Genomic DNA, 12,732 nt, shown 5'->3' on the forward strand with positions numbered 1-12,732 from the left:
GTGGTGATGGTGGTCTCACTGCGGTGCCCACGCATCCAGCACAAGACGCGCAGACGGGGAGCAAGCTGCTGGTGCAAGCGCAGATGTAGCATTCGTAGTTCAGACTCCAGTAATGGTAGAGTTCACCTTCCCTGTTACACTGGATTGAACTCTCGCCTGTAAATATATACAGGACAAATTACACATATTGAGTTAGCCTCGAAGTAAGTTCGAGACTTGTGTTACGAGACACTAACTCAACGATAATATATTATATAATAAATACTTATATAGATAAACAACCAAGACCCAGGCCAATCAGAAAAAGTTCTTTTCTCATCATGCCCTGACCGGGATTCGAATCCGGGACCTCCGGTGTCACAGACAAGCGTACTACCGCTGCGCCACAGAGGCTGTAAAGGTGGTTTATTTATTTACAAAATCGGAAGATGTGCAATAAATCCACGGGGCGTGTGCACACACCTAGATATTACACTCGCCATTTACAAAAAAAAAGAATGTAGATTTATAAATAAAATTGTTATTAGGACACGTTGAAAGACCACGATTTTAAAATCTTAATTTTATATTAAACTAACCATGATTAATTAGGTTTTCAATATTACGAGTATGATTCTTTACTTCATACAATGGCTAATTAACTTAAAATACCTGTATAAATGCATTCAATTAAACAAATGTTAAAAAGAAAAAAAATCTAGATTATTGAAATTAAAAATATGAAAAAGAAGCATGATTGTATGACATGTACCTGACACAAGATATGGCAGCAGTACTTCGTTTGGTTGTACGAGTCTTGCACCTACGAAGAAAAAAGCATTAAAATTGTAGATGTTGATGGTGACATAAACTTAAACGATTTTCCTTAAATCTGCGTTTAGATAATGGTTTACATGTTCAAGTAAACAAAAATAATTGCAGAGTATTTGAATCACAAGTAAGGCTTCTAATTTTGGGATTCTTCTTTCAGTCGATGAGGTAGCAAACTGTCTCCATCATTTAAACATCCAGCAGACCATGGTCTTTGCTTCTTATGAGACTGTTCTTTGTAGTGTCCATCTTGTAAGGAATTATAACGTAATGTAGTAATATAATTTAGTTTTTACCTGGGATCGGTCGCACATTTTGTGGTCTGAAAAGTTTCTCATCAATGAGTTCTTGGTCGAGCGTGGGCTCAGCCCTTCTTTCTATCTCGAGGTCTTCATCATCTGATGCACTGAAATAAAAATGTCAATCCGCATGTAAAATAAACATTCAAAAATGAATGAATTTATTGGGCCAAGGGACAACCCAAGAGTACCCTAAACCGCCGAGCTTGCATGAAGAGAGTTATGAATGTGGATGATGCGAAGGAAGTATGCAGAGATCGTGGAAAGTGGAAAGATATAGCTTTGCCCAGCCTTCCGGGAAAAAGGCGTGATTTTATGAATATGTATGTATGTATTGGGCCAAATTACAGAGATTTTAATTACTTACTAGTAAATTAATAAAAGTTCTTTGACCAAGTGAGTGAAGCGAGTGAGGTCTTTGGGACGAAAACACGTTTTTTGTATGTATGTTTGTAACACAATAACTTTTGAGGTTTGATTTTGATGAAATTTGTAATATATGTAGGATCTTTCTATAGAATTTTTATGTTCTTGGGGCATCAAAATTGATGAAGAAGTTTTTGTTTCTTCTTCTCTTAATGTGTCTTTTTTATTCAAATTGAAGATCCGGTAATGGACTTTTCAATATTAAAACAATCATAAACAATTCAATTTCTAAAGTCCATACAACAGTACAGTTCAGGGTAAAACATACATACATATGATCACGTCTATATCCCTTGCAGGGTAGACAGAGCCAACAGTCTTGAAAAGACTGAATGGCCACGTTCAGCTATTTGGCTTAATGATAGAACCGAGATTCAAATAGTGACAGGTTGCTAGCCCATCGCCTAAAAGAGGAATCCTAAGTTTATAAGCCTATCCCTTAGTCGCCTTTTACGACATCCATGGGAAAGAGATGGAGTGGTCCTATTCTTTTTTGTAATAGTGCCGGGAACCACACGGCACAGGGTAAAAGTCTAAGTATTTTCTAGTATTGTGCTCACCTTACCAACAAGGTCTGTGTTGTAGATTTTAGATCAGCTCCTTAAAAGTAAAATACAGTATATTCATATCATTTTATCATTACTCAAAATCTTCATTTCTAATTTTCTAACGTGTTTTATTTGTAATTAAAATATAAGTATATTTCGCATTGGTAGCATTATTACTCATAACATTCTTAATATTTTTTTTATTTATTTGTTTTTTAATTTTACATTCACACTTATAGTTAGCAAAAACAAATTTTATTCAGACCCGAAGTAAAAGAAGATACTACATAGGGCCCATTTGTCACAGTGAAATTACGGGTAACAGCTAATATTTGTGTATAAAACAAACTATCTTACCATCATCTATTGATAATCCGTCATCCACTGTAGAAGAAAACGAAGTTCTAAAGTTTAGTGAGTAATATAAAAATATAAAGTCATATGGACGGCTTAAAATACATGTAAATAATTCCGACACCTTAAGATGTAGAATATGTTCACAAAAACTGTACCTAAATAATAAAGACCTATTTGTAACCATTTTCAAGGAATAAATGTTTATGATTATTACCATGACATCAAGATACACAAACCTTAAGATTTTTAAATGCTCCCCTTCTGTAATTTCCTATTGTTGCTTCTCCGACTTTCCCGTAAGATTGAATGATCTTGGGTAACCGCTTTAGAACAAACTTACTCCACACCGCTTAAATTTACTATAATACTTACTGACTGACCTACTGACTTACAACCCACAGTCCAAACCACTGGTCTAGAGACTTGAAATTTGGCATCTAGGTTCCTTGGGTGGTCTAGGGTTGCACTGTGGGAGATTTACCAAAATTCCCCCGAGAAAAGGCATTGACGGGATATTTAAATTTTGCGCGGGAGCGTAGCTGCTTCTCTAGTAAATGAATGAAATATCTGTTAGAATGCAAGACGTCTTGAATAAATAAATAACCTTAAGTGCAATGCATGTGGCTATACATTTAGGCGATAAAATTTAAGGTATCAACAAAGACGAGCACTAACAAAGACGAGCACTAAAATAAATTGAATATAACAGTGATAGCAACATTAAATCTAAAAGGGCCTTGAATAAAATAAAAAAAACTTAACAAAAAAAAGGAATTTTAAAATATCTTACCACTTTTGAGATCATGTGCGAATCCACCTAACACAAAAGCTAAAATGTATAATCCTAAACCCTTCATCCTAAACGTCTCCCAGTGAAACTTCAGAGATGCTGAAGAATCTTCGAACTGATTCTAAAATTCATTTTTTTCACTTTTATACGCAACGTCTTTTGACTTGCATGAAATTTTTCAAATGTAATTTATGTCCCGAATTATAAATGCCATGTTTCTATCATGTTAGTGTCGCTTTATGGGTGCCATTAGATGTTTAAATTAATTGTTAGATGTGATTTATTTTCTTTGAGATTTGTGGGTTTCAATAACTATTTTATTTCACAAAGTAATAATTATATTTATTTAATTTTTATAAGTTGACAATCTATGACTCGTAAATTAGTGAAGCTTGGTCTTTTTACTTATAAAATTAATACGCCTTTCATGTTTATTTTTGTCAGACCCTCTGCAGTTCGATGGCTATTCTTACGAAGCGAGAAATCTGCATTCCTATTAAATCTTGCCGAGCCTGCTCCTGTGCTATGAAGCACAATATCCCATGCCACTGTTATCCCTTTCCCAAAATTTATTCACATATCCAGTCCAGCCCAACTATATAATTGATAAATTATCTCGATTCTACTGTCAGTATCGGTTGTGTTTTCATCTCCATTTTGAGAGGAGAGATTGTCTATTTGGTAATTTTTGTGTTGGTCACAAAAGATACGAGTAGTTTCATGTTTATGACGGCACATATTGTTAAAAGGGTTTCTAATGGCAAAGTCAAAATAAAACTCCTCATTTATCCCACTAATTTTATTTCCAAAACACAAAATATATTACTATATATACAAGAAGCGTGTTCTGTCGTTTTCATGCTCTTCTTATCTAAGATGATCAGAGTCAGGTTTACAGCCAAGTCGTGTTATGAGATCATAATGTCCCTGTAAAATAAAAGAAAATATTGAATAGGAATTATTATTAATGTCTTTAACAACTTCAATTTTATTTTTGTTATTAAATATAGCGGCTCGGCCAATTAGATATCCAACAGAACCAAGTGTTGGGTCTTTGTGATCAAAATTGATATTTCTTTTATGAAGAAGAAGCAGTAACGAATCATTTAAATGTTTGTCGGTCGCCGAGTTCGCCGAACTGTGTTTGTCAAGAACAAAGTTACAAAATGCAGATTAAATGATCAGTATTTCTCATTGCAATCTGGTAAACTAGAAAGATTTTGACCCTTGGTGTGTAAGATGCTTCCGAGTCCGAGCAAAAGTATTTCTAATTTTTTTAAATTAGCGAACATTTTGAAAATATTTACCCAGATTTCTTAAGCAGCAGCAGCAGGGTTCTCATCATTAGAGGAGCCCTCTGTCCCGTCGCGCCAACCTCCGAATCCATGTGCCAAGGCTTGTGCTGAGGCATCAGCACTTCCATATCCTCCCCAGCCGCCAAGTCCTTGGGCATTTGCTAAAGCCTGTGCTGAAGCGTCAGCGCTACCATAGCCTCCACGGTAACCTAATCCTTGTGCATTGGCCGAAGCCTGTGCCGCGGCGTCAGCGCTTCCATATCCTCCCCAGCCGCCAAGTCCTTGAGCATTGGCCAAAGCCTGTGCTGAAGCGTCAGCGCTACCATAGCCTCCACGGTAACCTAATCCTTGTGCATTCGCCGAAGCCTGTGCCGCGGCGTCAGCGCTTCCATATCCTCCCCAGCCGCCAAGTCCTTGAGCATTGGCCAAAGCCTGTGCTGAAGCGTCAGCGCTACCATAGCCTCCACGGTAACCTAATCCTTGTGCATTCGCCGAAGCTTGTGCCGCAGCGTCAGCGCTTCCATATCCTCCCCAGCCGCCAAGTCCTTGGGCATTTGCTAAAGCCTGTGCTGAAGCGTCAGCGCTACCATAGCCTCCACGGTAACCTAATCCTTGTGCATTGGCCGAAGCCTGTGCCGCAGCGTCAGCGCTTCCATATCCTCCCCAGCCGCCAAGTCCTTGAGCATTGGCCAAAGCCTGTGCTGAAGCGTCAGCGCTACCATAGCCTCCACGGTAACCTAATCCTTGTGCATTCGCCGAAGCTTGTGCCGCAGCGTCAGCGCTTCCATATCCTCCCCAGCCGCCAAGTCCTTGAGCATTGGCCAAAGCCTGTGCTGAAGCGTCAGCGCTACCATAGCCTCCACGGTAACCTAATCCTTGTGCATTCGCCGAAGCTTGTGCCGCAGCGTCAGCGCTTCCATATCCTCCCCAGCCGCCAAGTCCTTGAGCATTGGCCAAAGCCTGTGCTGAAGCGTCAGCGCTACCATAGCCTCCACGGTAACCTAATCCTTGTGCATTCGCCGAAGCTTGTGCCGCAGCGTCAGCGCTTCCATATCCTCCCCAGCCGCCAAGTCCTTGAGCATTGGCCAAAGCCTGTGCTGAAGCGTCAGCGCTGCCATAGCCGCTACGAACACCAAGTCCTAGCGCATTCGCTGAAGCCTGAGCCGCAGCGTCCGCACTTCCAAGCCCTCCATAGCCGCCTTGCCCTTGAGCATCTGCTGAAGCCTGTGCTTGAGCATCAGCGCTACCGTAGCCGTCGCGGACACCAATTCCAAGGGAATTTGCTTGAGCTTGTGCCGAGGCGTCAGCACTGCCATAACCTCTATGGCCGCCTAGCCCTTGGCCTTGTGCTTGAGCCTGAGCCTGGGCCGACGCGTCTGCACCTGCGTATCTGTCATAGCCACTAAGACCTAGCGCTTGTGCCTGTGCCTGTGCTTGAGCTAATGCGTCAGAACCTCCGTATCCTCCATAGCCCCCAATTCCTAGTGCTTGTGCCTGGGCCTGAGCTTGTGCCTGTGAGAGTGCATTACCCCCGTAACCTCCAAAGCCTGCAAGTCCTTGTGCTTGAGCCTGGGCCTGAGCTTGCGCTTGCGCTTGTGATAGTGCATCACCCCCGTAACCTCCAAAGCCTGCAAGTCCTTGTGCTTGTGCCTGGGCCTGAGCTTGTGCTTGAGATAGTGCATCACCCCCGTATCCTCCAAAGCCTGTAAGACCTTGTGCTTGGGCCTGGGCCTGAGCTTGTGCCTGTGATAGAGCATTACCCCCGTATCCTCCAAAGCCTGTAAGTCCTTGCGCTTGGGCCTGGGCCTGAGCTTGTGCCTGTGAGAGGGCATTACCCCCGTATCCTCCAAAGCCTGTAAGGCCTTGTGCTTGGGCCTGGGCCTGGGCTTGTGCCTGTGAGAGTGCATCACCTCCGTATCCTCCAAAGCCTGTAAGTCCTTGTGCTTGGGCCTGGGCCTGGGCTTGTGCCTGTGAGAGTGCATCACCCCCGTATCCTCCAAAGCCTACAAGGCCTTGTGCTTGAGCCTGGGCCTGGGCTTGTGCCTGTGAGAGTGCATCACCCCCGTATCCTCCAAAGCCTACAAGGCCTTGTGCTTGAGCCTGGGCCTGGGCTTGCGCTTGGGCACTGGCACCTCCGTATCCACCACTTCCCCATACTGAAAAAAAAAACCAGACCGTATTTATCTTAGTTATACCCTGTTTATCCAAGGGCAGTAAACAATTTTCTTGGTACATTGGTTCATTTTTATAGTGATCAATGTAAAAGTTTGTAATGAATCATACAAAAGAGTATTTCATAGTAGCCGGTCACGGTAGAATTCCAGTCTACCCCTTAGAACGAGCACACATGTTAAGAGTACGGTACTTATGTCATGGCGAAATTTCAAAGCATCTTTAAATCATTGACCTGGAATGATGTGCCGTGTAGTTCGAAGGCTACTTAGAATATGAACACTCCCATCTCTTTCCCATTGATGTTGTAAAAGGGACTTAGGAAAATGGTATAATCTTGGGATTCTTCTTTTAGGCGATAGGCTAGCAACCCATTTGAATCTCAATTCAATCATTAAGCTGAACGTGGCCTTTCAGTCTTTTAGGACTGCGGGCGCTCTCTACCCTGTAGGCCATAAAGACATGATTATATGAATGAATGAACTAATAAAACTTTTAAACTGGCAATGATTACTCACCAATACACCCAGGAATGGGCGTTGTTTCAACGTAGACATAGTTGTACTTGATTCTGCAAACGTGGATGTTGCATACGTCTCCGGGTACTTTGAAGGGCACGTTGGGCGGGTATCTTTGACATTTCGGTCCTGAAATTTAAATAGAATATGTATAGTAGATCATTTAATCACATGCTCATGTTTGCACAGATTTCAGATAGCGTCAAAGTAAGTGGGAACTAACTCAACGACACTATATACAAAATGGAAACATGTATAGATAAACTTTCATGGGCACGTGCCATCCAGCCAAGCAGGTGACTCAGTAATAGTTTGTTTTAGGATTGAAACCCTGGACCTTTTGTGTCACAGACAAGGGCACTTCCGCTGCGCAACAGAGGCGATCAATTTAAACATTCAAAAAATCTATTGCCTTTACATTAATTTGTTATACTGGTCTCATTTACAAAGGTGTCAGCATTTCGTCTCAAAATATCATGCGTCTCTTAAGAAGAAATTGAAATTGAAGAGTTTTTTTTATAGATAATGTTTGTTTTTACTTACCGACGTAAATGATTACTGGTACAGGGAAGAATCTATTGACTGGAAAGAGATTGGTGATATTATTTCAGAATCTGTGGTGTTTAACACAAATAATTATTATACTATCAACGGATAAACTAATTAACTTGGGATTCTCTGTTAATTTCAAAGAGGGTTTGAGAAAGAGGACTGCGCACAAGTTCAAATCCCATGTACCAATGGCTATTTTCGAAGCTACGTTCATTAGTTAGAATACTAACTGATGCTCTTACGGTGAGAAAAAACCACGTGAGGAAATCACACACAGCATCAGCACACTCAGGCATCTGGATGTGTAACCATGATCGATCCAGTAGGAAGAAGGACATTAACTGACTGAATATGACTGACATATCAACCCAAACCACTGGGTCTAGAGGTTCGAAATTTGACATGTAAGTTCCTTATGTGGTCTAGGGGTGCACTTGAGAGCATTTGGCAAAATTCTGAATGGAAATTTGCGAGACTCTCTTCTTCTATCGTGACCAATTTTTAAGTAGCTACTGCTGCAAACTGACTTTAATATACCGAATGCATTAAAATAGTTGTTCCTTACCATTACGCGGTACCGGCACGGGAACCAGGACGTTTTTGCCGGGAACAGGGATGTATCTGTTCACTGGAACCGGGACTTTTACAATCGCTGGCGGGGAAGGTACTGGGTAAGGACTGGGTACAGGTACCGGAACAGTTTCTTTTACTGGATACGGGACTGGTGGTCCAGGGATGTAGACCTTTTGTGTGGGTCCTGGAACAGGTACGGGAACAGGGACTAATACTTTCTTCCCTGGTACTGGGATGTAGACCGGCCTTGGGGGACCAGGTATGACGAGGGGTGGTGGACCTGCAATATAAGAGTTTATCGTATTATCTGACAGTTTGCGTGAGAATTCATCATTTTTGTTGAAATCATGCTTAATGGCTTTAAATTATGTAGGTAGTTGGATATCAAAAGTACGTGTAAGTCTCATTTTGCTATATCTGATTGTGGAATTCTCTTCCTGAATCTATTCGGAGGGCGCCTTATAGATTTGCATTCAGGGAGCAAGTCTATGATTTTCTTTTTGACCAGTAGAAAGTGATTTCACGAGCCACGTAGGTTTCAGTTCAGTTAATGTATGAAATATTAGGTGTGTGTTTAGTCTATTCATATCATGGTGTCATTTTAATTAATGAATCGTTTTAAAAATTATTGTGATCTTAACCCATAAGGTTAATGTGGGTGTGACGCCTCTTCCTCAACAATGAAGCACCTGCCTTCTATGCCCTAACACCATCACCCGGGATGCCTTGGTGACAGCAACCGATAAGGCTGATAAAATGGCAGAATACATATATAGTGGGAAAATTTTACTATCTTTAGTAAGGTCATCGACATGCCAAGTAGATGCATATTCAAGTTACACCCTCTTGGGAATTCACTCTGACTTTTCTTTTCCCAGTTTTTTTGGTCCTCAGCGTTCTTCATTATCAGTTTACTAGCTGTGCCCGCGACTTTGTCCGCGTGGAATAGTTATTTTGGGCATCATTGAAGCCCTCAAGCATGAATTATTTTCCCCGTTTTTTTTTCACATATTCCATTATTTCTTCGCTTCTAATTGTTGTACCGTGATGTTATATAAAGCCAAAACCTTCCTCGATAAATGGTCTATTCAAAATAAAAATATTTTTTTCAATTCGAACCAATGTTCTTGAGATAAGCACGTTCAAACAAACAAACAAACTCTTCAGCTTTATAATATTAGTACTGATTTCATACATACATATGGGATTCCGATTTGGCACAATTGGAAGGAGTGACGGCGGATCTAAAATAATAACGATGTCATTATTATATGGACGATGTTCTTATTCATTCATACATACATTCATACACATAATACGTCTATATCCCTTGCGGGGTAGACAGAGCCAACAGTCTTGAAAAAACTTAATGGCCACGTTCAGCTATTTGGCTTAATGATAGAATTGATATTCAAATAGAGAAAGGTTGCTAGCCCATCGCCTTAAAAAAAAGAAACTCAAGTTTGTAAGCCCATCCCCTAGTCGCCTTTTACGAAATCCATGGAAAAGAGATGGAGTGGTCCTATTCTTTTTGTATTAGTGCCGGGTACCATACGACACTTTTATAAATAGGTACCTAGTATATTGTTTATTAATATTACAAAATTGATTTAAGTTTGAAAAATTAACTTAAATATAAAGAAATATAAAATATATATATTAATTCATAAAATGGATTATTGAATCAAAAATATTAACTTACATACTGGCGGTACAAATGGTGGGTACGGTATGGGTGCTGTCAAAATAAATTAAATTTAATACATAATAAGTTTTTAGAATCATAAATATAAATTTAATTTAATGCAAAATAAGTTTTTAGAATCAAAATTACTGGCTAAATACTGATTAACAGACTAATATACAGCATTACTTGGTAAATATTGATCGAATATCTAAGTAATAGTTATGACTTCGGTACTTAAATGGAGGGATAACCTCTTGATTGACTTTGATAATAGAAAAGAATATTTCTATTTCATAATTACTAGTAGTGCCGTATGGTTCTGGTTATTCTAAATTGCCGGGTACCACACGGTTATATATATTATAAATGCATGTATGTGTTATGAACCTAGTCAATTACTTTTCAAATTTATACTTACGTGGTACTGGACCTACGTCATTTGGCCCTGGCGCAGCTAAATATTGATTGAAATAAAATATAAGTTATTATTCAATAATGTATAATTCAATAAATAAACTAAAACAAACAATCTATCAAGTCAAACATCAAAATTACTAAATTTCTTAAGTTTGTCAGTACTTTTACATGTGCAATGTTAACTTAATTTATAATTAAGCGTATCTTAAATGACTTATTATAGTTGAAATAATCGTTCGCCTGTTAAAGGTTAAAGGATCTGATACTGACCAGGCACATACATACATATGGTCACGTCTATATCCCTTGCGGGGTAGACAGAGCCAACAGTCTTGAAAAGGCTGAATGGCCACGTTCAGCGAATTGAGATTCAAATAGTGACATGCACAAATAGTTATATTGCCTGGGAGTCCAGAAATAAACCGCTTTGGACACTATAAACGCTTTCCATAATCAATTAAGCTTTCGTTAAGGAAGTAATGATTAATTTAAATTTATAAATTTAAAATTTTAGAATTAATTAAAAACATATGTAATTTTTTAAGGAAGGTATGATAAACATCAATTAAATTTTAGAATTCAGTATAAAGATCTGTGATACTTTTATTTTGTTTCAAACTTAAAAAAAGAACAAATCATTTCTCTTTATTAATAGTGAGGCTGTGGATTAAAAAAAAGTTATAAATACTTACAACCGCAGTTGCAGGTTGCGCATTTAGTGTACAAAGTGCCATCGTATGCACTAAAGCAACCGCAGATGTCGCAACCCCAGGTTGAATGTTTGTAGAACATGTCTCCAGGTTGAGAGCATTCTGGGGCTGAAATTTAACAGATAACAGAATAGAATAGATTTATTTTCAAAATTGGATACAAGGTACCACTTATTGACGACACATAACTTAAATCTAATTATAACTACTACCGCTTCCAAAGCGAATGTGTAAAAGAAGCGGCGGAACAAACTACACTGCAGCATTTTCACCGGACGTCAATTTACAAATATAGATCTCTTAAATCTAAATCGTAGACACATAACATGCATACATACAGTCATACAGTCACGTCTGCTGTAAGGGCTTAATGGTAGAATTATAATATAGGTTTAGCATGTCACGTTTGAGTAGAATCCCAATTCGTCAAAATAAAAAAATAATAAAACTCACCTGGTACATCTGGGAGAGGGACGGGGCCAACAGAGATAGGCCCAAAAGGACCTAGACCGATTGCCTGCGCCTGCGCCTCTGCCTGGGCCTGTGCTAGGCTTTGACCTTAAATCATGACATATTTAGTAACTATTTAGCTTTTACATGCAGTTTCGTCCGTGCGTATATAGCGCCTCTACAAGCGCAAATTTAGATGATTCACTAGTGTCATCTACACCATTTATTTATTATTAAGTGCATACTCTTCAAACCTATATGCATGAATTAAGCGCAATCTACAAAAGAATACAGATTTTTCGCAAATCCTTCTCCAATCTCTAAATTATATATTACGTGATATTCCAAGAAGATTAATTAAGTACATTATCAAATTAAACAAATATACTCACTTTCGTATTGACAATATTAGTTGGCATTGAATTGTTAAGTTTTATGCTTTACACAATGACAATACAGAATATACGTACAGTCTGTTTGAATTAAGACTGCTCAACCCGAATAATAAGACTGCTCCACCCGAATATTACCACAAGTTTTTGAATAGCAAACTTCAAAACGAAGCGTTTGCTTTTGTTTTCTTTAAGGAAAGAAAATATTGATCATGGGGAAAAGAGTTTTCGTACATACATTAGACTTACCTATATAAGTAAGTACGATGATATAATACTAAATAAATCTACAACATGCTATAATTTTCAATATTAGATTTTAATAAGAAATTATGGAAAGGTACGGAAAATTTATCTTGTTGAAATATGTACATACATACGATCACGTCTTCAAAATATACTGTAAAGACGCGTTATTTGTATTGTATGGCTTAACGAAGGAATGGAGAATTGGAATTTTAAGGCAAGAGGGAATAATCACTATATGAACTTGCGTGCACCGCATTAGGTCTCATTTTGCTTAACACCAGGCAGATTGTGTTGGGCACAAAAATTATTAAAAAAATTGAGGTACAAATGGGCCACGTTGCAGCCCATCACCTTATAGAGGAATCCCAAGTTTATGAGCTTCTTCGTTGATTTACATGTATAATCTAGAGAAGTACTTTTTGTTTCAATTAGGGATACAGAGATTTAATATATAGAATGCATTTTAATAAAGAAAAAAATGAAAATA

General features: G+C 38.9%; 2 protein-coding genes across 2 annotated transcripts; both read right to left on the reverse strand.

Moving 5' to 3' along the window:
* Positions 1-4,546: 4,546 nt before the first annotated feature.
* On the reverse strand, positions 4,547-12,511 carry LOC132902982 (spidroin-1-like). The gene is made up of 6 exons (XM_060950105.1): positions 12,487-12,511; positions 11,608-11,712; positions 11,137-11,262; positions 8,333-8,620; positions 7,216-7,344; positions 4,547-6,681 (listed from the first exon to the last, which is right to left on the reverse strand). Exons 1-6 carry the CDS (start codon positions 12,509-12,511, stop codon positions 4,547-4,549), a joined length of 2,808 nt encoding a protein of 935 aa, XP_060806088.1.
* Positions 4,547-12,511, reverse strand: LOC132902978 (spidroin-1-like). Its single transcript, XM_060950098.1, has 7 exons — positions 12,487-12,511; positions 11,608-11,712; positions 11,137-11,262; positions 8,333-8,620; positions 7,759-7,797; positions 7,216-7,344; positions 4,547-6,681 (listed from the first exon to the last, which is right to left on the reverse strand). Exons 1-7 carry the CDS (start codon positions 12,509-12,511, stop codon positions 4,547-4,549), a joined length of 2,847 nt encoding a protein of 948 aa, XP_060806081.1.
* Positions 12,512-12,732: the final 221 nt, after the last annotated feature.

The sequence above is a fragment of the Amyelois transitella genome, chromosome 20, assembly GCF_032362555.1.
Source record: "Amyelois transitella isolate CPQ chromosome 20, ilAmyTran1.1, whole genome shotgun sequence".
NCBI classification, from domain to species: domain Eukaryota; kingdom Metazoa; phylum Arthropoda; class Insecta; order Lepidoptera; family Pyralidae; genus Amyelois; species Amyelois transitella.

Excerpts from the sequence above, each read along its gene's own strand:
- LOC132902978 (XM_060950098.1), bottom strand. The coding sequence starts at position 12,511 with ATGAGACCTAATGCGGTGCACGCAA. Across the intron at positions 11,263-11,607 it reads CCCTCTCCCAGATGTACCAG|CCCCAGAATGCTCTCAACCT; the intron begins GTGAGTTTTATT and ends GTTAAATTTCAG. Across the intron at positions 8,621-11,136 it reads CGCAACCTGCAACTGCGGTT|GTCCACCACCCCTCGTCATA; the intron begins GTAAGTATTTAT and ends CTTATATTGCAG.
- LOC132902982 (XM_060950105.1), bottom strand. The coding sequence starts at position 12,511 with ATGAGACCTAATGCGGTGCACGCAA. Across the intron at positions 11,713-12,486 it reads ACCTAATGCGGTGCACGCAA|GTCAAAGCCTAGCACAGGCC; the intron begins GTTCATATAGTG and ends TCATGATTTAAG. Across the intron at positions 8,621-11,136 it reads CGCAACCTGCAACTGCGGTT|GTCCACCACCCCTCGTCATA; the intron begins GTAAGTATTTAT and ends CTTATATTGCAG.